The sequence below is a fragment of the Lactuca saligna genome, chromosome 4 (genome assembly GCF_052625555.1).
Source record: "Lactuca saligna cultivar CGN05327 chromosome 4, ASM5262555v1, whole genome shotgun sequence".
Classification (NCBI taxonomy): domain Eukaryota; kingdom Viridiplantae; phylum Streptophyta; class Magnoliopsida; order Asterales; family Asteraceae; genus Lactuca; species Lactuca saligna.
In genome coordinates this window covers 96,821,602-96,848,415 of record NC_136420.1, presented here as the reverse complement: position 1 = coordinate 96,848,415, position 26,814 = coordinate 96,821,602, and the positions used below count along the sequence as shown (strand labels likewise).

The following is a 26,814-nucleotide window of genomic DNA, read 5'->3' as shown; positions in this document are numbered from 1 at the left end:
AGCCTAGCACCCAAAGTGTGATGCCTCAAATGCTTCACACAATACCAAATGCAAAGGAGTAAACTTTTGAGAGAATACATACACTTGAAAAACCGGCCTAGCCCTCACTTGTCCTTGTGTAGCCGATTTTGGTGGAGAATGGGTTCCTTATATAGTGTTGACACATCTAGGGTTACACCATGTAAACCCTAATGTGTCATGACTCTTCATTTCCATGACCCATGGGTTTGTAACTCCCATGTAGCATCCATGGAGCATCCAATGGGTTTAACCCAACTTGATAATCCATGGAGCCTTTTAGCCCACTATACAAGTTATGGATGATTTACATAATCAACCCATATATTTAATTAGTTATCTTTTGATCACTTAATTAATTCTAAATTAATTCTTGATCAAACTAATTAAATAATACTATTAATATATTAGAACTTATAATATATTAATAAACCACAAGTGTTATTTCTCTCATTTAGTCTATCAAATTGCATGGTGCCATGCAACCCAAATGGACCATGACGGGTCGGGTCAAGTACATACCAGAAATAGTTATGGACTTAGACACCTTATCCAACATTATTAAGTAATTTTGTGATCAGACAGACTGCACGACGTGGATCTTAAGGGATTCACGACGTGAGACCAGGATGACTATGGAGTCCGTGTTCATTAGCCCAATACATGTACCATCCTAATTGTTAATTAATTTAATGGCCCATCTGCTCAGCCCAAGACCACTCACGACGTGAATCTTAAGGGATTCACGAAGAAAATCGTGAAGGAACGGGGGACCGCAAATAAGGGACATGGAACAATTTGACTTATCCCACTTTCTTCATTCCTCACGAAATGAAGGTGTTCTTTGGTCCCCCCTCCTACTCGATTTCGGCCGATTATTCTTCTTTTTACTTTTGTGCTCACATAATCATCCATTTTAGGTAAACTAATCTTACTCTCGGTATTTACTTTTTACTTATTTGGTTGATTTAGAGGTTAGGGTTTATAGTTCATTTGAATGTTAAAATCGATGGTTTAAATATGTAAAATATTTACTGTAGGTTGGATGATTGGCCTTAGAATCAAGTTAGCATAAAACCCCAATTATTATTTTGGCCTGATTCAAATACTGCCATGGCCGATTATGACATCATTGTCGAGCTCACGACGTGAATCCTGGGCAACCTCCGACCAGTTTTTTGTTTACAACTAATCTGTTGGATCTTTCTTGTTTGGTTGTTTGGTGTTTCTTTTTGCAGGAACATGGGTCCTAGAAGAGCATTCCAACAAGAGAATGACCCAATTGATGTTGTTAGCATTCACCCATTATACCGGTTTCCACAAAACATTTCCCATGCTTTGTTGACCAATTATGAAAATTGGTTGGGATGGCTATACAACCGCGAGTTTGCAATAGAACCTATTGTTGATTGAGGTTGGCTTCATGGAGTTGGTATGATCTTGAAGTTGGAGAGATATTAGACAAAAGTGTTTGAAGGTGATGGTTTTACATTTACTTGCAATGGTTGGAGAAATATTTTCGCTCTTCAAGAGCCTATCTATCGGGAGTTGTCGGTAGAATGTTTTGCTACTGTAAGCTTTGAGGAAAGGACCATTGATTTTGATTACAAATGGGCGCTTGTTTTCCGGTTGGGAGGGGTATATCGCGAGTGAAGTCTTCACGAGTTTGCATAACGTATGGGTCTATAGACCGAGATAGAAACGCAATCACCATTTTTTTTTGCCATTCTTGCATGGGTGTGTTCAGGATTTTACCCCCGATGTTTTTGATGTCCAATTCTGGAGGACCATAGCGAATCACGAGTATAATCCTCGTGATGCAAGTGAGGGACAAATTAGGAGTCCCGTTCATCGATTTTTGCATCGCCTCATCACTTTTTCCATCAATCACAAACATCATGGAGACAAGGTGCCAATCCAAAATTTGTTCGACTTGTGGAGCATCATCACACCTGGGATTTGTTGTGATATTCCTTATATGTTGGCGAAGTTTTTAGGAAAGAAGGCAACTAGTTCTAGGCCCGGGAGTCCTATCACGGTTGGACATTTAGTCACCCGCCTTGCTCGGTCTTACGGGATTTTATCTCTAATTTTATTAGGAACCTTACTCGCTTCCCAGAAAATGATTTGATGGTTCAATTCTTGGGTATTATGAGGGTTGTAGTGAATGTAGGGGGAGGATATGTGATACCCCCAGAGGATGATGAGAAACAACATGGGAAACCCGAGCAACAACCTCAACCAAGACCCCGAAGAAGAAATGTGAGAGCCCGGGGAGACATGGCGAGAGATCGTAGAGCGGAGCAACAATATGCGGGTGGAATACCCACCGACCCATTTCAAAGTCGGGTTGGTTCTTATTTAGATAATCTTCGCGATGGGATCACTTACAACACTCAAATCCTTAAAACCATGTTCTCTCATATGAATGTGGTACGAACACCCACCGTACCACCTCAGTGCTCGTATATCCCAACGTGGGAAGAACTTTGGATGCCAATGGGAGATGGAGCGGGTACGAGTGGAGCACAAGAAGATGAAGATGACGATTAATCGCTTTATTTTATTTAGCTTTTAATTTTTAGTTTATTTGGTTTTTCTTTTGTTTTTGAAACTTGACTTGGTTTGGTTTGCAAGACTCTTTAAGCTATTATGTTACTTTTTTTTTATTTCTTTTGGTTGTTAATTTCCAGATTTGCTAAAGGAGTCACGAGAAGGAAAGTCGAGATGAGAGTGTTTACGTCTAACCAAGCATCGTTTAGAGTTTAGAGTAGAGACCCACAATTTTAAATAAGTGTGGGGTGAGTAAAGAGAGAGGATAGAGTCATAAAAGAGTCATAAAATGTTGCATTGGAAGGGTATTATTCAATAAAGACATTGGGTTGAAGACAATAGATGAAGGCAGAATTACTTTCTAACTGCCCAGTTCTCACGTCGTGAATATTTATTATTCACGTCATGAGTACGGTATTAACGGTTTTCAAGAACACGCTTTTCAGCGACATCACGACATGGCATACCCTTTCACGTCGTGACTCCGTATGTTTCACAAAAATAAAGTCATTGATGCATTTTAATTCGTGGTTCACCACACGAAGATTATTTTAACTTGTTTCCTTTACCATATGATGTTGCGTATGCTTTCCCATATTATTCTTCACACTTTGGAGATTTGCACCACATTTATTGAAGTTTGAAGTTTCGATTCCATATTTTTTTGGCGCTTTACATTTTTCACGATTCCAAGATCTAAGTTCCTATCTAGAAGGAGTCCATATTCAAGATGCATATTTCTTCCACACGTTTGGAGTACGATTCTGCCACTGCTATCCCAGGGGATTCTGTTCCTTTTTCTTCCTTTTATTGTTTTTAAATTATGTCATGCATAAAATGAGGGCACTGTATGTAATAAGTGTGGGGTAGGGGGTAGAAAAAGTAAATTGCTAGGAAATTTGGTACATTTTCAAAATTTAGTAATAGATTTTAATAGGCATGAAATAATAATCTAATTATTAATCTAGTGATAATAATTTAAACTTAAATTGCTGCTATTATATGGAGTGATCCGATGAGAGCTCAAATGTTTAGTTGAGCAAATATACGTTATAGTGCATTTGTGGCCCCCTTTATTCTAGTGAAATTATGAGACAAAAACACAACCTCGCTTAGTTTGAGGCATGTAATATGTTTAGCAGCCCGTACTTGAAATGTATCCAGGAAAACTAATATCTTAACCAATAAGGGTTGAAGTTAAGCGCCCCAGCTTAAGCATGTAGGTTTTTGAGTGAAAAAAAAAGTGAGTAGATGTAAAAAAAAGAGAGAGAAATTACAAGAAAAATTGAAGAATTTTGGAGCAATTAAAGTTTGAAGATCGAAGATCAAAAATTCTGAAAAATCAAAAGTTGAAGATACCAAAAATCACACAAAAAGGTGAAGAATTCAAAGAAATTGAAGATCAAATATCAAAGAAAGTGAAGAATTCAAGAGCTTCATATTGTGGTATCTTAAAGTTGTAATTTTCTAGATTATGTATGTTTAGGTAGCTTTACAAAAATACCTTGAGGTTAGGAAGTTTTCAGTAGATGGATCCGGAGGGATGTATAAAATGAGCATTGTTCAAAAGAAGTGGGCAAGTGTTTATAAGGATTGTAAGTATTTAGAATTAAGGGGGGTCCATAGGAAAATTTTAGACACAAATGCATGCGTTGAGGTTTTGGTATAATGGCTGAGTTTGAAATGGATTGTTCTATGTGATGTTGGTGATGAAGGTTTGAATTAAAAATAATTAGATTTTTTAGGGCAATCAAAGAATAAGTGGGGGTATTTTGATATTGCCATATTTATACATGATTTTTGGCAATATTTATTGACATTTTTATTAATATTTTGGTTAATTGCATTAAATAATGGTACTCGTGAGGATAAATTGTTCTTTGCAACCAAGTAAAAGCATTTTTGAATGAAAGGGACTAAAAACGATAAAACATGGAACTTTGGAGATATGGAAAATAAAAAAAGAAGAAACCCACAAAATCAGCTATATTCACGACGTGAATTATAAGTTCACGACATGACATGAGAGTTCTGGAAGATAAGTACGCGCGAAGTAATAATCCTTGCCCGATAAGGATTTCTCCTAATTCATGACTTGAATGACTTATTCACGACGTGAAGCGCAAATTTTGAGAAACTAAATATATCCTTACTCATTACGACTTTAGAGGCTTTTTGGCTGCTTAGAGGATTCCTGGAGACAATTTTCAGAAGGAGTAAAGTTCTGGAATTGGCTATTAGCATCTAAGGAGGGAGAAGTTCATATTAGTTTAAGAATTTGGTACACTTTAATTATGTCTTTGAATATGAGTTATTTATGCTTGTTAGAAAGTATGTCTAGCTATTTCTAGTTGCTTCTGTTAGCTAGATGAACCTGGAACTCATGGTGTAGTATTTTAGCTTTGATTTATTTGTTGGTTAAGACTTGTGTTGGATTGATTGAACCTAGCATGTTTAATTTAGCATTTGATTGCTTTGATGTCTTATTTTGTGTAGTTGATGAACCTTAATTTGTATGAATTAGAATACCTGGTAATTTAGTAAATATTAAATTATTAGAGCTAGGATTAAACCAATCTTAGTTAAGCAATCAATTATTGAATTAGGTTGTGCCAGAGAACTCATATTATTTGTAATTGTGTTTTGTTAATAAATCTTACATAGCTCCAATTCATAAAATAATTGATTCTATGTTAACCTAAGTGTGAACATACTTTGATTTACATGAATTAATTATAGTTAGTATATTTAGAACTAAATTGCTAATACTATCATAATTGGTAACCAACAGTACTTGTCATAGCTAATTTATAAACCATTGAGGGAAAGTGGATTCGAACTAACAGAAATGTTTTGTTTACTGATTGAATTTGTGTTAAAGAGTTGAGTTCATCTAAACTTGCAAAATTAGATAAATCCCATTTCTTTGTTAGTAATTAGGTTAAATTAGTAGTAGATAGATAAATTAGTTAAAACCGTTCCTTGTGATCGACACCCGACTTACCCAAGCTATACTATAATTTGACTAGGTACACTGCCTAGGTGCAATTTAGTTAGTTAAGTTAGTTAGGTTATAAATATAAAGATAGGTGTAGCTATTTGCACGCATCACTAGTCGAAATGTGTCGGCTGGTAAAGCAAACGGATGATTTTCATGGCCTTGACATTGCTGATTGGCTTGTCTTTTTCATTTTTAGGAACATCTTCAACTTCAAGAAGAAGATCGTTGTACTCTGCTTGAGTCTTGATAACTCTTTTTGTACCTGTATGAGCAAACATCTCCTTGGTAATGGCATTCCAGACCCAGCACGTAATCTTCAAAGTGTAGTGCCCACACTTCATAATTGTTTAGAAACAAAATAGAGATCATTGTTGTAGATCCAATGTCGCGTGAGAGATTGATTGAGTTACCGTGAGAATCGTCAAACTGCATGATGTCGATTTAACAAAAACCTGTATGAACCAGATGTGTAAACCTAAAATCGAGTTTAGGGAAAAATAAAGATCAATATTCAACATCTGTAATCGATGAAATCAAAGATGATGGCAGATTCCAGATCCAATTAAAGCAGAAACCCTAAAAGCTCTTTTAACAAAAGAGATGTGTATGGATTACACAGTCTCCTACTCTGATACCAATTGTTGAGAATAAATCTTGAATGATCGAATAGATTCAACAGGTGAAAGAATCAAGAACACATAATGAATATCAAATATGTCGAATGATTAATAATCACAACCTTAGAAGAGCTCGATGAAGAAAAGCTACTATAAAGGCGTGTAGGGTTTACAACATTGACGTTTACAAGATATGGTGCATGCATGCATCTTAAATATCTAAACCCTAATAATAAATAACCAGGTGGGCAGGCCCAACCTACTATACAAAACATGGACTAAGTAATAAAACAATGGATACAATCCATATGACCCAACACCATGTTTGTTGTTCATTCATTTACAGCACTTACCATTGGTAATAGTATTATAGCTGTAATTTTGTGTATGCCAAAGAAGTGTGAATACCATGGGTGCTTAGGCAACAACTTTGGAATGAAGTCTAACTGAATGCCTCGAGATGTTGAATATGTTGCATATTACATTTGTGCAAGTACTAGAAAAGTGAGTGATGAATATGGTGCTTAGAGTGTCAATAAGATAAGTGGTGATGTTGATGGTGCATATTTTCAGTTTATATCACCAAAGATGATCAAATATAGTTACAAATTTGTTTTATATTTCTATTGGATGAGTTGATGGATGAACCGGGTCGAACTGATGAGGGAAAATATCGATGTAGTACAATTGACTTCCAATATGAGGCATTCCCAACAATGTCCTGAATACTGAGTATATTTATGAGACGAAAAATGCAAATTACGAAAACATAGAACAAAAAACTTGTAGGTAGTTGATTCCTCTTTTTGTGGAGACTTGAATCAGTTTGTAGTTTGAGTTATAAGCAATAGACTAGAATGATGTTAGATGAGGACCAAACATATAAAGGATGTCATGTTGTTCATAAAAGATTTTATATCATGTCCCTTATGAATATTTAGGGTGTTGATGGGAAATATGAAGTCTTAAATTTTAATAAATGTCTTTGAGCTTTTCTTGTAAATATAGAAACTAAGGGATATGTGATGTCTAGTGTTGTGAAGTTGTGTTTAAACTTTAAAGGGTTGCAAAGTTACAAAACATAAAATGGACTATTACATAAAATAACATTTAAAAGGTTGTTGATCTATGTAAAGACGTTTATTAGAAAGAAGATAATATTGAACCTTCTAAGGGTGATGATAGTTTATGGAGTTTATCTCTTACTCGTGATGAAGAGTCAGAATTGCTTTTGAGATATCTTGAATCTACTACATATATTGATTTTGATTTAAATGAGATGAATTTTCCTGTTAGGTATTATTCGAGGTAGAGATAGACATGAATTGGTTATGTGTAAAATGAATGGGAAAAATTGAATGATAGTTTAGGGAGTTTATCCTCTACGATGATGAAGAATAAGAATTCCTTTTGAGATATGTTGAGCCTAATGTGGACATCGATGTTGATTTGATTGGGATGAATTTTCCTACTAAATTACTATTGATAATCTTAGGGATTTTGAGTTAGGAATGAATATGATTTAGTTAGATTTCAAGTCTTGGAGGTTTCAACCACGAGTTGGCCATTGGATGGTATGCAATGTACATCGGTGTGTTAGCATACCGTCTAAATGACGAATCATCTCCTTCTATCATTGCAAAAACAAGGAACTGCAGTAGACGACCGATAACCCATTTTAAAATGAAAAGTCTCACTCAAATACATTTTTGTTATTTGGAAAAGCATGGTAATTTGGTGAAATATACTCAAATTTTGGTTTTTTAAAAGAAAAAAAAATATTTAATAATAAATGATTTTTTTAAGATTTCTCATAAATCTATTAAAATAAGTAGTTTATAACCTGTGGGAATCATGCTTATAAAATTAATTAAACTTTCATAGTAAAGATTCAAAATTATTAATCAATTATTTTAAATAAATTATTAATTAAAAGATTTTTTTAATTATATAAAATTATAATCGTTAATTTAAATAAATATGTAACCTTATAATTTGTATTAATTTTTATTCTAATATTATTAATTTAATATAATTAAAATGAAATTTTTAAAATTTAAAATAAAAAATAAATAAATTGTTAAATGACATAACATTAATTAGATGATCTAATAATAAGAAAATAAATCTAATTTTTTATTAGAATAATAAAGATAGAAGACTTTAAGAAAAGGTTGATATTAAAAAAATAAAAAATAAAAAATTAAATTAAATTAAAATTAAAATTAGAGACCCTGATATTGTACATAGTAGGACACAGTCACGCCAGATCTGTTCCGTGTTCAAATCGGAAGACAAGATGGAGATCGAAAATCTAACCGCCGATGATTCTTCAGCCACTATGGCGGAAGTGCTGCCGTTGGCATCCATTTCTCAACAACCTTACGTCTCCGAACTCCTTTCCTTCACTCTCGATCGCCTGCACAAGGAACCGGAGCTTCTCCGCGTCGATGCCGAGAGAATTCGTAGGCAGATGCAGGAGGTTGCTGTCAATAACTACCGTGCATTCATTTCTGCCGCCGATGCTTTGGTTTCTACACGCCACGAAGTCTCATCCATTGATAAACACCTCGAATCATTGGTAATTCGTTCTTCAAGAACCCCAAGTCATTACTTTTAGTGGATGATGAATTTAGCGATACATTCAATTAATCTTCATAGGTTTGCATATGGCTATATGATGGCAGTAAAACTAAAAAACTAAGAATGTCAAGTACGTAGACACAACTATTGCCTCTGATTAGAAAATGAATAAGGGCTCTACTTTGAGAATGGGATCAAATGAGCCACTTCCAATTTCTAATTGATCTAAACTTCTAGTTGTTTGTAAAGTGGCATGATTGCCGTATACACTGTCACAAGTCTACAAACAGCCACTTCGGGTGTTGTTTAGTTATGCTTTGTATGGAACCATGCTATTAAGTTTTAACAATGAGAATGATCACATTCCAATTTTTAGCCTTAACCTAGTCAACACCAATGCCTCCAAACTTTTTCATAAGAATTAAGAACAGCATCAACTGTACTTTGATTGCAAGGTTAACTATTTCCTTGTAGAAAGAGTAATTATGTTTTGCTAGCCTAATACAATACAAGAAGCTTAATTGTATCCTGATAGTTGTTGTTTCAGCTTACCTACTTTATCTGCTGTTGAAGTTAGAATCATACTGAATTCCTTTTGTGCAGATTGCAGAGGTCCCAAAGCTAACATCTGGCTGCTCTGAGTTCATAGAGTCTGCAGAAAAGATTCTGGAGCAGAGAAAGATGAACCAAACACTGCTGGCAAATCATAGTACTTTGCTTGACTTACTTGAAATTCCTCAGCTTATGGACACGTATGTATTTGACCTATCACTAGACATCACATGCTAAGATAAAAACTAGAGACTATTAATTTTAAGGCCTGAAATTGCCATTGGGATAAACCATGTATATAAATGTAGAAAACATGGTCGGGATTTTTTGATTTCCAGTTCAAAATCTTGTTCTGATTATCTATTAGATTGGTTATTTAAAGATTTAACTTTCTTTAGGTGTGTGAGGAATGGGAATTATGATGAAGCTCTAGACTTGGAAGCATATGTTAGCAAACTGTCAACAATGCACCCGAAGTAATATTTTTTTTTATCCTAATTAAAAGTCCATTTTCTTAGCTCTCAAATTCATAGTAGTAGCTTAATGCTTTGTGGACTTACCACTATTTTTTATTATTATGTTCCATTAAGATTACCAGTCATTCAGGCCCTTGCTGCTGAAGTAAGACAGACTACCCAGTCTTTACTCTCCCAACTTCTCCAAAAACTAAGATCAAATATTCAGGTAAGTTTATAATGACACAAGTACACAACACCTGATGTTTTTAAAGTGAATAATGAATGATAAAATGATAATGTGTAATGAGTTATTATGATATTGCAGTTACCAGAATGTCTTCGCATTATTGGATATTTGCGAAGGATAGGAGTGTATAGTGAGTATGAAATGCGCCTACAGGTATCTACCATTTAATAATTTACTCACCAAATAATCAAACTTTTATAGTAATCCCAACTTATTTACAATTTAATGAGAATATATTTTTTGTAATGGGGCAGTTTCTAAGATGCAGAGAGTCATGGTTATGTGGGATTCTTGATGACTTAGATCAGAGAAATGCTTATGAATACCTAAAAGGAATGGTAAACTGTCACAGAATGCATCTGTTTGATGTTGTCAACCAATATCGTGCCATATTTGCTGATGACACATCAGGAAGTGAGGAGAATTATGATGGAGGACTTCTCTTCAGCTGGGCTATGCATCAGATTGCATCTCACCTTAAAACTCTCAAAATCATGCTCCCTAAGATAACTGAAGGTGGATCTTTATCCAATATATTGGATCAGTGCATGGTCAGTTTCACTTTCCCTCATCTCTATTACTTTACATTTACCCCTTTAGCTTTCTCTATCATCATTTCTTTTATAAATCATAGAATGTGAAATTTATAATCATCCAAACTACATTGCTATATGTCACAACCCTTCTTTTCATTTCCTCTTTATGCTTCACAGTATTGTGCCATGGGGCTCGGTTGGGTAGGGTTGGATTTTCGGGGCCTACTTCCACCTCTTTTTGAAGAGTAAACTTTCACTTTCCTTTTATTTATTTATCTTATTATTTAAAGTTCACAACTTTACCCTTCTTTTCGTTTCCACAGGGCTGTTTTAAACCTATTTTCAAAAAACATGAACACAGCAGTGGAGAATTTTCAGGTACAGTTTCACTTTCTCACCTAACCATTGTTCCTTAATTATAATAATGGAAATATTAAAATTTAAAACCTATTTATATATATATATATATATATATATATATATATATATATATATATATATATATATATATATTGATTACAGTTGGTTTTGGATTCTCACCGATGGGTCCCACTACCAGCAGTTGGCTTCTCATCCAATAGCGTTGGTGATGAAAGCCAGGAAGACATTACACCTCCCCCAAGTCTAATGGAGCATTCGCCTCTTGCTGTTTTTGTTAACGGTAAATTTGTAAAAAACATGCAAAAAATAGGAATGTTGATTTGGTTATGTTATGGTATCATGAGATGTTTGATGATGTATGTGGCATGAACATGACAGGTGTATCTGCTGCAATGAATGAGCTGAGGCCATGTGCACCAATAAGCTTGAAACATATTCTTGCTCAAGAGCTAGTAAAAGGGCTGCGAACTGTTTCTGATTCTTTATTAAGATATAACACCACAAGAGTACTAAGGGAGAATGAGTCTCTTCTCTTTCTTTCTCTCTGCAGAGCATTTATAGAGGTAATTTCAAATTCTGTTAAATAAAAAAAAAAAAAAAAAAAAATGGATGGCATATGATTATTGAATGTTCAGGTTGCTTATCCACATTGTGGTACGTGCTTTGGACGATGTTACCCTGGAGGCGCTTCTCTCATCATGGATGGAAAGTACGTGTTGGAGGGGCTTTCCCGTCTTTTGACAACGTCATCTTTACGGCACTTACCAAAGAGAGTTCAAAATAATGCTAGTGCTACTGGTGAGACAAAGAATGTAGCAGAAAACGGTAATCCACCTGCTGCGGTTGAAAATGGATCATCAGTCACAGACACAGACACAGTTCCGGTCACAACAGATAAAGAAATGGAGAATAATAATGTGGTTGAGGAAGACGACAAGAATATGGTTCAACAAACTCATGAAAAACAAAGTGAACAATAAATATTATGTGCACTCCGGATTTTTAAACTTTAACCTTTTTTTTTAATAGTTAAATATTGCACAAGTTATATTTTTGTATTGTATTATAAGATGGTTATGAATGAGTATGTGCTAAATGATATACAAGGTTTTAATTTTGAGCACTTTTTATGGAATTTTCATCCTAACCATTAGACTTTCATCCTAGTTATTCAAAGTATAGAGTCAATAATTAAACTTGATATTTTGTATAAATGTTGTTATTTTTTAAGATATCACATCATATACAAGTGATATGACCATTAAAATTAAAAAATGTTACTGAAGCAATGTCATATCATTTTATAAATATTTTCATCGACTTATATAATATAGTCTACAATAAATATCGTTACTAAGAGTGCAACATTACACATGGTTTGGCGCTTTCCTTTCCTTTGAATCATGTATGTTTATTTAAATTTTTTGTTTTTGTTTACTTATTTGTTTGGCAAATGAGATGAAGAAAAGAAGGGGGTCTATGTTTGTCTTATTTAAGTTTTATGAAATGTTTTGCCATTTTTTATTAATTTTCTTTTTATGCTACCTTGCGTGTAATGTTTGTAGTTTTTATTCATATTATGATACTAGGTTACTACCCGTGAAAACCACGGGTAAAATACTTATAAAACATTTATATTAAAACTTTTTGTATGTAGTTAAAATTAATATAATATATTTACTTGAATATGTTATATACATACATATTATGTAGTGACTAATTAACGAGGGGATAGAGAAGGTTAGTTGATGACCTCACATTAGTCATTTCGTTTGTAGGGTACATGGTTTAGGGAATAGATGATGCATGCTTGCTAAAATGATTTGAACTGATACTCTTAACATTACACATGTTCCACACTACGGTTACAGACTATAACCTTATTAATGTATGTCTGTTACTCTGGATTTGGACACACCAATTCAAAAGGCATCTTTTTTAAGTTGAAGCAGATCCACAATCCCTTCAAATAAAAGTGTTATATATCAATCTAACAACCAATCTTGTTTAAAAACTTATGTTGGAATGACAGATAATTGTATAATCATTTTTGAAATTTCTAAGATTGTTAATATTTATTATCTTAATGATTTAGTTTTTTGGTTTTCCAGTACATGTTTTGTGGAAATTACCCCTCTTATCAAGCATAATTTTGTGTTACTGTTAATTATTTGAGCCATTTCAAAGACTTTGAGTTTTTACTTTTTTAAAGTATTCAATGCCCATGTAATTGTCTTAAATAAATTAATGGAGCAGTTTTGTTTGTTTTTTTATGTTGTCTATTTTCTTCTCAATAACATTATAAAACACAATTTGATCGATTATGAAATTATGACTATATTTAGTTTGCTAAAACTTGGAATACAATACATTTACCTGTATTTTGGGATTTTATAATATTTAATCTTGAAAGTCAAAGAAACAATATTGAATTTAATACTTGAGAATAACATACATGCATTTATAAACACAATCTACTACATCTTGCCCAAAATACCCTTAGAGTCTTCAGTTGCTTCTTTTACATTAGTAAAAAATGAAACTGTGTTGTTATCTATATACAAATACCATTGCATCCTACTATGTGACAAAATTGCCCCTATCCATCCATATACAACTTGAAAGACTCAGCTTATGAAAGTCTGCTGCAAGGAAGGTATATGTCATATAACTTTGAATTGGAAATAGAGATTTCATTCCATGGTTGCCAAAAGGATAAAATTCAATTTAATTTTCCTTTTTATTGATGAAATTATCAAAATTCCCTTCCAAATACATTTTTCTAACAAATTTATATGGTTTTAAGTATCTTTGTCATTGAATTTGAAAGAGGTATAAAAGGAACAGTACAAAAGAAAACATTTGCCAATAAAAAAATCAGAAAAAAAACCTACGATGGAGTCAAACCAACCCCAATAGGAAGTACAAAACAAAGATTGTAGGAACATAATGTCGATGGAAAACCATTAATAAAAAACGAAGAGTGCAAACCAACTAAGCAGATACAGTGACATGTACACATACGCATATAGAATGAGATAATAAAAATTAAAGACAAACCAAATACATGTATTTTCCGAATGAAAGTGATTGAAAGGTTAAAGTATTTTTCTTTTTTTCTCTGCAGAGGATTTGTGCGATAAACAAATGTGTAAATGGCACACCATGCATGTAATATACATATATACCCTTAAATTGGATTGAAATCCGCAGATGATCTTTGAGATAAACAATTGCAGGTCATGATATTAAACAAATATCATGGAATTCTATTAAACAAATATGGTGACGTTGATAATCAATTCCAAATATAATGAATTTTAAATGTATTGATAACTTTGTTAGTCTATAAATGCATTTAAATCTTACTATATTACAACCTTTTTAAGCGGAAATTTGAAAAATCAATTGGATTTTCAAAAACGGATTCAATCGATTGGAGGGTAATGAATATATGAGAATTTAGGAAAACCAAGGGTAACGAAGTAAATTAACATTGAATGGAAAACGAAATATAAGAGTGACATGTCATCAAATATAGTCTCTTTTATTAAGATAGTAGAAGTAGATTTCAATGTCAGGTCTCATGAAGGTCTCTTTTTATGTAAATAAGTAATTGTCAAATATATACATATTATTACTGTAAATACCAAAATAATACGAACTATGATTAACTGAATTACCTTTGCTTTCTGACAAATGGGTTCCATAGATGCATTATCCGGTTCGCACGTTAGGCAATATATATAAAGCCATCAAACATTTGAACCAAAAAATAAATAAAAGAAATAGCAATATATTTTTACATATTTTCATTTCTTCCTATGAATAGTCTACCCTCTGAATACACTTTTAAAACTGCATCGTTCTACTTAAATATTTTTATAAAATTAGATTGCTATAATTATGAGAAAAAGAGAATGTACCCTTCAGTATGTTCGGATGTCTTACATGCGATGCGTTCCAAATCACCTCCAAAAACGGTTGTTCTTCATGCAGAGCTACTGCTACAATCTGTATACACTTCATTACAAAAGGCTAAAACACAAAAAATAAATCATCATATCTACAACAATGATCAATACTCTGTTACAAAACTTGGTAAATTGATTTAGAATTTAGTTAAATATTTGACCCTTATCCTACAAAATTACTTCTAACGGTATGATTTCACTCCAAAATTGATCTGTCGCCTCTGATTTATCTATCATCTTCTTCTAAAAGCACACTGTCAATTTCTTCTTTATTCATTGGATGAACTTTTGTATCCCCCCCCCCCCCTTCTAGCATATGTTATAACCCTTTTAACCTCCAAGAGAAAATTACTTGCAGATACAAAACTATAAAAAGTTGTCGAAGCTTGGTTTTCCAAAAATGCCCTTTCGCTTCTGTCCATGTCTGGTTTCTGAAAACCACATTTGGTTTCTCTTGACTTGTCACCAGACCTGTTAAAAGGAAATTACTTTAGTTCTTCCAAGGATGGTTTGGAGTACCACTTCTTATATAACATAGTATTGATTAAAAAAAAAGCTCACATGTTAATTAATTTCATAGCCTGATCAAAACTAAAAAAAAGAAACGAAAATCATGCCATAAAAATTCGAAAAGTATTTACCTTAGGATGGCAAAAATTATCATATTCTGATGCTAGAGATAGTGCTTTAACCCTTCAAGTGAAGTTAGAAGATAAATTAGCAAACATGGCATAATATTTATATTAGAATTCAGCCCCAAAACCATTTATTTAGTACTAACAAATTTACCGAGAACCAAAATTAGGTTATCAAATTAATAAACAACAATTTATGGTAAAAGTATTTCTAGTAAAAGTTTTTTGTTTTATTAAATTTCTAATATCGAAGACTATACCAACCCAATTAACAAAACATGAAGAATGATAATCAAAGGGAGAAAGCTTGAGATATGGCAGCTCTAAAAACATGTGTTTTGTCATTTTCTCTTGTTGCTAGTATGAATTAGCGGCTCATCAGTATTGTTATTTGGAGAGGGAAACATAGAAAACAAAGAAAATAACACAACTTGAATACAGGTAAAGTAAACCATAAACGTATCATTAGTAGTAATGGTAACACGAACAGAGCATTAACAGTTGTACATCCCTTTTATCAAGAAACAGCAATTCTGCAAAATACCACCCCCTTTGTATAAAGTTATCCAACAAAAAATTCAAGAAAAAAAAAAAAGAAAAAACAGCAACACATCAAATGAATTGATTGTGTATGTTTTTAAGTATATCTGTAATCTGAACAAAATCAAAAACCCACCGATCGCTTTACCTAATGCCAATAATATGGCAAAGATAGCAGATTTTGTTTCTATTTTCCGATGCGGGAAGGCTTCTCCAAAATCCGTTGATCTCTCCTCCAAATTCTTAAGCCCGTCTGCCACCTCATCGCCACCCGTTATCAGCAGCTCCCCATCTTTGTCGTCTCTGTTTCTGTTCACGTGTAACATATGTACTTGTGGATATGCAAGTGAGACCATATGTCTATATATTATATACATATGCAGATCCAATCATTGAAATTCCACTTAGTAATAAAACCCGACACCAATAAATACATATACACATTGAGAAGCAGAAACTTGGCGAAAGGATTGAACTCTATGATTGAATATCCGATAACTCAATTGACAATGATGCAAAACCTTGGAAACACGATGCTGTAAAGGAACGTTGCCCCTGTTTTGTTTCAAGTATATATTGAGCAGAATATGATTAAATTGACATAATAATTTCAATTAAATGCAATCGATATAATTGATATCATACCTTATATACGAAATCAGATTCCATAATAACATGCTATTAATTGGGTATATAATGAATTTGAGTTAATGTGTACAACTGTTATTTCCAATAATCACCGATAAAATTTGAAACAAAACAGGCGTTATGTGGATTTCAATATCGAATTCAATGTGAAACAAAGAAGGGGTAGAATCGGTATTTAACTTTAACAGAAATTTGATCTTTTGAAGGGACACGTGGACATGTTGTTTTGTTTATTAGATGGAGAGATTAGGTGGTTTTTGGAACGCATCATGGATCACAACTCACAAGAGCATCCATAATTGGTATTTTTTAGTCTTCAACTGCATCTTTTCTTACTATAGAAAAATATATATAATAAACTTAAATTATATAATTTCTTAATTATAACTTTTAATTATTCCGAAATTATAACTTCATAATATTTATATATTTTTAAATATTACCAGATTTCCCACCAACTACATTTCTAACTTTCTAAATTATATATATATATATATATATATATATATATATATATATATATATATATATATATATATATATATATGTTTGGTTGTTATAAAATTTCATAATGATGAGCATAGTAACCGAAAAAATAAATTGTAACCAATTAACTGAAACAAACATTTATAACCAAACCGTTCCTAAATAAGATGGTTTGGTTTCTAATTTTTGCTAATAATTATGGTTCGGTTTCGGTTATCGTCGAAAACTGATGCACCTTTAACGGAACCAAATCATTAGCTTAAATTAAAATATAAAAAATTACCAATATATCATACACTTTAGTTTACTATTTTTGATATTTTTGTTCATAACACATACACATATGATGAGAAGGCTATTTGTTTTATTGTAGAAGTTAGATGCAACATTAAACATGTGCCTTCTTCATTTTTAATGTACACTTAAATTTGTACCACTCTTGTTACTTGGTTTTCCTATTTTATCATATGAAACGTTTTTACTTACCATTTTTCTGATTTTGAGTTGCTTTAAATTATTTCATGAATTGAGAAAATAAAAAGACTAAGGTTGCGTTTAGTTACGGAAAAACAATTTTCATTTTCCGTTTTTTGTTTTCCCTTTTCGATTTTCATTTTCCGTTTTTATTTTTTATTAAAAAATTTAGAAAACGTGTTTAGTTAAACTTATTCATTTTTCATTTTCAGTTTTAGAAAATTAAAAAACGTGTTTAGATGTGTATTTTTCTATCGATTTTCATTTTTAAAAAACGGTAGCGGTGATAAGGTGTGGGCGGGAGCGGTGACGGTAGTGGGTCGGCAGCAGTGGTGGTGATGACAGGCGATGGTGGTGGCAGCGGCAATTGTGTCAGTGGTGGTGATGACAGACGGCAGCGGTGGTGGTGGTGCTAGTGACAGGTTAGTGGTGGTGGTGGTTGTGATGGTAGGTCGGTGATTGTCGTGATGGTGTTGGGTGGTTGGGGGTGCGAGTGTGTTTGTTTGTGTTTGTGGGGGTATGTATGTATGTGTGTGTGTGTTTGTGGGTGGGTGTGGGTGGGTATGTATGTATGTGTGTGGGTTGGTGTGTGTGTGTGTGTATGGGTGGGTATGTATGTGTGTGTGTTTGTGGGTTGGTATGTGTGTGTGTGCAGGTGGGGGTGGGTGTGTGTGGGTGTGTGTGTGTGTGTGTTTGTGGGTGTGTGTGGATGGGTATGTATATGTATGTGTGTGTGTTTGTGGGTGGGTGGGTGTTTGTGGGTGTGTGTGTGTGTGTGTGTGGGGGGGGGGGGGAGGTTGGTGTGTGTGTGTGTGTGCGGGTGGGGGTGGGTATGTATGTGTGTGTGTTTGTGGGTGGGTGTGGGTGGGTGGGTGGGTATGTATGTGTATGTGTGTGGGTTGGTGTGTGTGTGTGTGTGCGGGTGGGTGTGTGTGTGTGCGGGTTGGGGTGTGTGTGTGTGTGTATGGGTATGTATGTATGTGTGTGTGTTTGTGGGTGGGTGTGTGTGGTTGGGTATGTATGTGTGTGTGTATGTGTGAGTGGGTATGTATGTGCGTGTGTTTGTGGGTTGGTGTGTGTGTGTGTGCGGATAGGTGTGTGTGTGTGTGTGTGTGTGCGGGTGGGTGTGTGTGGGGGGTAGGTAGAGGTGGATGGGGTGGAGTGGGTGTGTGTTTATAGAAAAATTTTGGAATTAGAAAAATGTGGAAAACAATGATTATCAGTTTTCCAAAATTTTCTAACTTCTTTGTAATTTTAGAAAACGGAAAATTTTCATTTTCCGTGAAAAATTTAGAAAAATAGACGAAATAAACGCGTTTTCAAAATTCTTATTTTTCTTGGAAAATTTCTCCGAAAAACAGCCTATTTTTCCACAACCAAACACACCCTAAAGTTTTTATGTGCTATTTTTTGGATAGGGGAATAATAAGAAATTGTTCTTAGAGTTTTTGGTAACCAGAAGTCGTAGTTCAGTTTTGTTGCTATTGCACCTGTTAAATGTTCATATTTTAAAAAAGTCTACAAAATGAATTTCTTATGAAATCCCTTAAATGAAACAATGAAAAATTATAGAGTAACATTAGTTAAATTTAATGAAACAACGTTCTTGTAAAAATAATGTCTCTCTTTTAGTTCATACAATTTTAACGGAATAATTTTTCAAACTTATACAACGTTAGTAAAAGACAATCATTAATAACCTGCTAATTTGTTGATTTTCTTATCAACAAATAATACAAACTTTTTAATAAATAAATAAAAAAATTTACAAAAATTAAAAAAATTAAAAAAAAAAAAAAAAAAAAAAAAAAAAAAAAAAAAAAAAACTTAAATACTTCATTAACCAACTGAACATTTTCACGACCACGTATAAGGTAAAATACTTCTTTGAGAAAATGGCACAGTAGCATATGAAAGTTTTGGTATTTTTACTTAAGGTTTTTTTTTTTTTTTTTTTTTGTAAATTAGACCACTAAACTCGTATATAACCTGTCAATTTAGTCATTTTCCCCACTTTTAAACGGTTTCCCGGTTGACATTTTATACGTGTCAATTAATATTCATTTTTTGGCTAATCCAATGACATGTGAGATATGTCACATCCATAAATGGTATACGATGGTTAAAACCTATCGTCTTTAGCTGTCGAACTTCATTCGTCTTCATTATTCAGCTATAAGCGAAACTGAGCTAGGGTTTGTAATATTGCAACAATCTTCAAAAGACAACAAAAAGAGCTAGAGGAGGAGAATTTCGGTCATAGAGAGAATGAGGAGATTTCACTAGAAAAACTAATCAAAAATCATGCAAAACACTCTCTTATATATATCCATGCAAAGGAAAGGGCCTTACATTAAATTACTATAAAATAATAGTAGCATTTTGAAGCATGGGGAGACAAAGCAGGGAAGTTGACAAGCAACCTCCATATTTCTTTATTAATTTCGGTCATGCCTCTTGAAAGAAGAAAGATTCTTTAATTTTTCTAAACTCTAAGTTCATAAAATATAAAACTTGTTTTTAGGTAAAAACAAAAGAATCTAACTACTTTAAAAGGTTGTGTATGACTTATTAATTTAATCCGTATGAAATAATAACTAGTTATACTCTCTTATAATTATTATTTTCATAAAACAATAATTATTCCTTAATTAAAATACAAGAATTGATATTATTTATTAATAATCATATTAATAATTAATATACAAAATGTGTCAACTTGATAAAAATGTGACCCTATAGGATCATATATTATTAGCAATATATCACTCCCTAATGATTTTTGGGCATATAAATTCAAAATGAAAGGGGTTGTAGCAGACGGTGGTGATAGTCGATGTAGCTGTTGATGTTAGTGATAGACAAATGTGGAAGTGATAACTTAGGTGGGGTGGGGTGGGTGGGTTTTCATACAATGGTGGTTGTGACTTCGATATCTAAAAATAATGTTTCCGACAAGGATGTTGGCGGTTCCGACGAGGATGTTGATGGTTCTGGCAAGGATGTCGGCATCACAACTCCTCTTGGTTGACCGGTGGTGGTGATGCTAGTATTCTTTTTTTAAGAGAGAGAGAGAGAGAGAGAGAGAGAGAGAGAGAGAGAGAGAGAGGGAGGGAGGGAGAGAGAGAGAGAAGGGGGGTGGAAAATGTTCTTTTTATTTTTTTAACTAGTTGCGAGACTCATATATTACAAGATTCATATATATATATATATATATTTGAAAACTTTAAATTTATAAGAAAATAAGAAAAATAATGAATTATTATAATGAAAATGTTTTTTTATCTTTTAAATTTAAACAAATAATTTAAATAAATAAAACTAATAAGATTTAATTTTGTGAATTTTGAAAATAAAAGATAAGTTTATTAATAACATTGATATCCATTTATTACTACATTAAAAAATTATGTGAACTTTAAAAAAATAGAAAAACTTATAAAATGACATGTAGAGAAAAAAATAATTCAAAATAACTACAAAATGATATTTGAAAATTTAAATGAGAGTGTGACAAGTGAGAAAAAAAACATTCATTTATTAGAGTAGATGAACAAAATTAAAAAAATAATAATAATAGAAATGTTAAAAAAAAAAAAAAAAGGTAATATTGTAGGGCATATCTATCATTCATGTTGAATCTAGACCAAAAACATATAAAATGTTGATCATAGAAACCAAAACCATACAAATTATTCAAAATTAAATATGTAGGGAAATTGACTTATTAAGATAATTAATTTTTCAGTTTGTTTACATCTATGTAACTATAATTTTTTTTTTGTATGTCTCTAGGAAATGAACTTTTTGGAGTGTTCAGGTATAACTATTATGATAAATATTTTTAAAACCACACTATTCTTGTAAATATATTTTTAAAATACACTACTTTATTTTAAAAAATCTTTAGATTTGACATCAAAAAGAACAAATCATCGTTTTATAGATTTTTTTTGTTTAAGATATTAAATATAAAAATTTTAATTTACTAGACTAAGGTGTTGTTTGTTTTTTCTGTGGCAAAATGTTTGTAGTCTGCGGACCACATCTGTAGACCTCTGCAGTAGAAGAGGTGGACCAAACATCTGCAGTATGGAAAAAGAAGACTGTCTGTTTTTTTAACATTTGCGGGCTACTAAAATAAACTGAAATCTGAATAAACTGTTTTTTTAAACTTCAAAATGATTTTTTAATATTTTTATGACTTTGTTATAAATAATTAACGAATATATATCAACTTTATGTATTATTGTATAAACAAATAAAAATAAAAATAGTATGAATTAACGTATATATTTGATAAAAACCAACAACTTTGGTTGTAAAGTTATAACTAAACATTATAATTAGTGATCAAAGAATTTGATACATAAATAGATGGAAATAAACTTCAATTTTTTAATTAAATCCATTAAAAACATACCATAAATATTTTTTTGAGAAATTGACAATATTGCATTAAATAATGTTTTACAAAATTTGAAAAAAAATATATATATAAGAATATATTATGATTTTTTTTCATATTTATATAAACAACTCCAACAACTATTATTGTAATAAATATTTATTTATAAATTTATCAAAAATTTCATGTTGTATCGTTTAACGTTTTTTTTGAAGTTGTGTAATTTTTTTTTTTCAAATTGTTTATCATTAATAAAGTTGAAAAAAAAAATTTAAAAAAAAAAACTTAAAAAAAATAAAGATATATATGTTTTTTAGGCTAGAAGATGTTTGAAGATGTTAGAAGACTTTGGTTCACATCTGCGCCAAGAAGAGGGCGCACAGACATTTTTAAGTCTGCAGTCTTCAAAAAAACAAACAGTCTGTGAAGGCTAACGTTTGCACGACGCAAACAAAAGAGATCACGTAGATCTGCAGACAAAAAACAAACACTACCTAAAAGTATCATAAATTAAGACCAATAGTATTAAAAAAAAAAAAAAAAAAAAAAAACACGTTTGATGAGTTAAAGCTTAGAATTTTGTTAATAGGGTTTCAGGTTTTGATTTGCATTTCAAATTATGGTTTTCAATTGATCTGGTTCTCCAAAAAAAATTTCTATATCAATTTTCTTTTCCTACAATGAACGTGATGCATTAGGTTCAATTTTGTTTTCCTACAACAATCGTGATGAATTAGTTTGTGGTGGTGGAAAATTTGATGAATACAGTGGGTTGTGGTATTGGTTTATCGGAGTTGGAGGACTGAAAAAAGAAGGGATAATAAAGACGTTAATATCACTAAAGATGAAAAAAAAAAAATAGAAGTTGAGAAAGATAAGTGTTGGAATGGTGACTATTATGACCCATATTATATTTCTCAAATATAGGGTCTATTAATTTTTTTAAATATATAAAAAAATAAATACATAAATAAGAAAATTAATTAAAAAATAAATTAATAATAGCACAATACTCTTTTTAGGTAAGACAATGATCAAGCACGTAACAAAAATAAACAATAAAGATCATCTAAATTAAAAATAAATTAAGGACCAAACACACAAATTACTCCAGACCACATGAACCATTCTTGTAATTTATTCTTACCTTTTCGATTTGTTCACATTTAAATAACTATTTTTTTTCTACACATCCAGATAACGAATTTGTTGGACGTATTCACATATGACCATAATCATAATAACCGGATGTAACCTATTTCAACCGGTCATAATAGTTATATGTGAACACTTCTAAAATGTCTGTTGCTTAGATGTAAAAAAAATAATAATAATAATAATAATTAAAAAATTAATTACCTTAATAAATCAGTTTTCTAACTATTTATGCACCAATAATCTTTCTTTTACTAAAAATATATTTTTTTACAACCGACCATATAAAGGGGACATGACAAATAAGCATGCAACTTTTTTACATTGGACTGTGGAAATAACTGTCCTTGTTAAACAAAATTAATAGAATGCCAACATGACAAAGTCAACAAAGTATTATAAAATTCATACATCGGAAAAGGTCTAAAAACAGTGATTGATGGCATGCATCTAGTTCAAAATACCACCAAAAATATAGAATCCGGTTCAAATACAACCATACCAATTAATAGGAAAAAGCATATATCCATCACATCTTTTGAAAGCTTTAAGATATAAAATATTAAGCCATTGTCCATGGAGCTGGACCCATAGCAAATAATGGAAAAAACATTTCAAATCAAAACAAAAGGGAATCCAAAAATATTCAAAAAATAAAATAAACAAAGGCCTTGGAATATCGTTTGTGGCTTCAAAAATAAAAGTGAATCCAAACGAAAAAACGTTCCCTTTATCACATTTTCAAATTTCAAACAAAATGCCAGAACTTTCACCATTGCCTAATAAACAAAAATATCATTCACATGGAAACTCACAAGAAAAAAAGACATTTATATTCAAGATAAGATGAAATAAGATGCATATGATATTATGATATAAATGGTAAAATAGAGAAAAAGAAAACTATACTATTTTCCATTGCATGTGACGTGTAGCAAATCTTTAGAGAAATAATAAAGCAGTTCACATTTCGAATCATACATGTTTAAAGAGAAAATAGTTATCATTGCATTCAACATCTTTGGATTCCCATTAACACAGACTAAAAAACCTACTTTTTTATCAATATATATATTTAGTAAGACACCATATCCGAAACCCTAGATTTAAAGATGATCATCATCAAGATGAAGCAACTAAAAAAGTGATATCAAAACATTTGGATCACCCATTGATTCTTCTTCAACATAGACAGCAAAAAAGCAAACAAGATACAGAGTAGATGAAAAGCAAATGTGGGGATACACATTTACCATTCATCCTCCGGCAGATCAACGGTTGTTGGCGTTGGGGCATTCACGAGCGAAATGGCCATCTTCACCACAGTTGTAGCAACCGCCACCGCCACCTCCGCCGCGACCACCACCTCCGCCGCCGTATCCTCCGCCTCCACGACCACCACCTCCGTACCCTCCACCACCGCCTCCACCACTCTGAAAGCAATCCCTAGCCATGTGTCCAGACTCGCCACATTTGAAACAAGCGTTCCCACCTCCACCTCCGCCTCCATAACCACCACCGCCACCATAACTACCTCCACCTCCTCCGTAACCTCCACCGCCTCCATATCCACCACCACCGCGGCCTCCTCCACGGCCACCTCCATTATACCCTCCTCCTCCATAACGATCACCACCGCCACCTCCACGGCCGCCTCCGCCTCCACCACCGCGTGTGCTTCCCTGTACAGGTCCCTCATCAGGACCAGTTACGTCGACAGCCTTGGTCCGTCCATCGGATCCGTTCTCGACAACGTATTCAACAGTTTCGCCATCTCCGAGGCTACGGAATCCTTCGGCCCTGATCGATGATTGATGAACAAACAGATCTTCGCTGCCGTCCTCGGGAGAAATGAAGCCGAAACCCTTGGTATCGTTAAACCACTTCACGGTTCCCGATTTCCTAACGCCGTCTTCAGCCATTTTTGTTTTAAAGCTTTGAAAGAGAATTTTTAGAAACCCTAGAAGAAATCGGAAAGCCCTGAAAATCAGAAGAGAGAGAAAACCCTACTCTCTCTCTAGAACTTTGGATGACTATCTTTAAGCTCACTGCATTATGTGTGTATATATATTATATCGGTTTTCTTGTTTAGGGGTAAAATGGGAATGAAAATGCAACGTCATCAATGGTAAACGAAATTCAAAATTTACAATTTCCATCCAACGGCTGGGGATGAGCCAGTGGCGCTTCGAGAGTTTCTTGCCGTCAGATTGAGCTAGTAAAATAAAGTGAAAGTTAAATGGGGGTAATGGTATTGGAAAATGGAATACAATTATTAATTTTTAAATTCTAAGAAAACAAACCTCAAAATATAAGTTTTTTCATTAAAAATAGAGTAAGTTACACTCTTGGAATTGTGGTTTATCCGTTGTACTGTTTTTTTTTTTTTTTTTTTTTTTAGAAAAGTAACACCAATGGTTCTTAGGAGGGTTTTAGTAACCCTTCCAACAATGATATAATATATATGAGGGATTTTTCATATTTTTTCCACACTGAAACAACATATATTTAGGGGTTAGTGCTTTAGTGTTATTTTTCTTTTATTCTATAATTTATATTTGTTTTTGTTGATTGTATATTGTATTTATATTTTCATATTTTAATGTTACAAATCATATGTTTATGTATGACTCTTATGTTGTCATTTTAGGATAATATTTTGAGGGTTTTGTTGGAATTGTGTATTTAGGGATAAATTTTATTTGAGGATAAAATTCAATTATGAATGAAATGGCTACCGTTAGTTGAAAGAAATTTATATGACAATGATTTATTGGCTATTAGCAATGTTAAAATCAATATATAGATTTAATGTTTACCGATTGAAAACCCTTATACACCCTTATTGTATTTATGTTGCTTTAACATGTAATGTTATTCTAAAATATTAATAAACTAGGTGTAATATCCCTTTTTTTGGTATGATTCTTCTAAATTTAATTTCATTAATTAAGTTTTAGGATTTCGTCTAGGCCACGACATGGTGATGGAATGACCACGACGTGACAGTCCGTTTTAGGAAAACATGCATCTGTGAAACACCACGGCGTGGCAAGGTCTTGGTCACGACATGGCGCCGGCTAGGGTTTAAAACCCTATATTTTGGGATTGGTGCCCTATTTAAAGGCACTAACTCATAAGGTTGTCTCATTTGGCAGCCTCCATCCTTTGGAAACGATCCCCACCCAAACCCTATCCTTTTTGTGTGAGTTTTAAGAGTGTGGAGCCATTTTTGTGAAGCTTGAAAGAAGAAATAGTTCATATTGTGATTTGGAAGCTTGGTTTTGGCTTGGATCTAGCATCTTCAATTATTTCTAACTTTGTGGAGGTATAAAATCTTTAACCTTGTTCATTGTACCTTTAGATCTTGTGCTAAGTTATTTTAAGAGCTTTTTAGTCCCAATATTCGTGTCTTTGGAGTTTGGGTGTACTCCAAGGCATTTGAGTGCATTATCTAGCTTCTAGACCATGGTGTTGGCTGGAAAGTGGTATTTCATGACCGTAGTTTGGTGACAATGCAATGGGTGTTGTAGTGACATAAGAGCATG

The 26,814-nt window shown here is 32.8% G+C and overlaps 2 protein-coding genes and 1 long non-coding RNA gene across 5 annotated transcripts; 1 reads left to right on the top strand and 2 right to left on the bottom strand.

The window, feature by feature from the left end:
• Positions 1-8,448: 8,448 nt before the first annotated feature.
• LOC145042433 (conserved oligomeric Golgi complex component-related / COG complex component-like protein) lies at positions 8,449-12,069 on the top strand. Its single transcript, XM_078990851.1, has 11 exons — positions 8,449-8,770; positions 9,376-9,524; positions 9,723-9,800; positions 9,915-10,008; positions 10,108-10,182; positions 10,284-10,580; positions 10,743-10,810; positions 10,889-10,943; positions 11,088-11,226; positions 11,325-11,509; positions 11,582-12,069. The coding sequence occupies exons 1-11, from the start codon at positions 8,489-8,491 to the stop codon at positions 11,924-11,926; spliced, it is 1,767 nt and encodes a 588-aa protein (XP_078846977.1). The 5' UTR covers positions 8,449-8,488; the 3' UTR covers positions 11,927-12,069.
• A 1,283-nt stretch (positions 12,070-13,352) lies between these two features.
• On the bottom strand, positions 13,353-16,856 carry LOC145042432 (uncharacterized). 3 transcript variants are annotated; one of them, XR_013680656.1, is made up of 5 exons: positions 16,741-16,856; positions 16,244-16,650; positions 15,562-15,613; positions 14,873-15,391; positions 13,353-13,588 (listed from the first exon to the last, which is right to left on the bottom strand). It is a non-coding gene; the product is annotated as an uncharacterized LOC145042432 (long non-coding RNA). The 3 variants fall into 3 exon arrangements; XR_013680655.1 differs by having other exon boundaries at positions 13,353-15,391; positions 16,232-16,650; XR_013680654.1 differs by having other exon boundaries at positions 13,353-15,391.
• A 7,394-nt stretch (positions 16,857-24,250) lies between these two features.
• LOC145042431 (glycine-rich protein 2-like) lies at positions 24,251-25,324 on the bottom strand. The gene has a single exon (XM_078990850.1). It carries the CDS (start codon positions 25,186-25,188, stop codon positions 24,538-24,540), a length of 651 nt encoding a protein of 216 aa, XP_078846976.1. The 5' UTR covers positions 25,189-25,324; the 3' UTR covers positions 24,251-24,537.
• Positions 25,325-26,814: the final 1,490 nt, after the last annotated feature.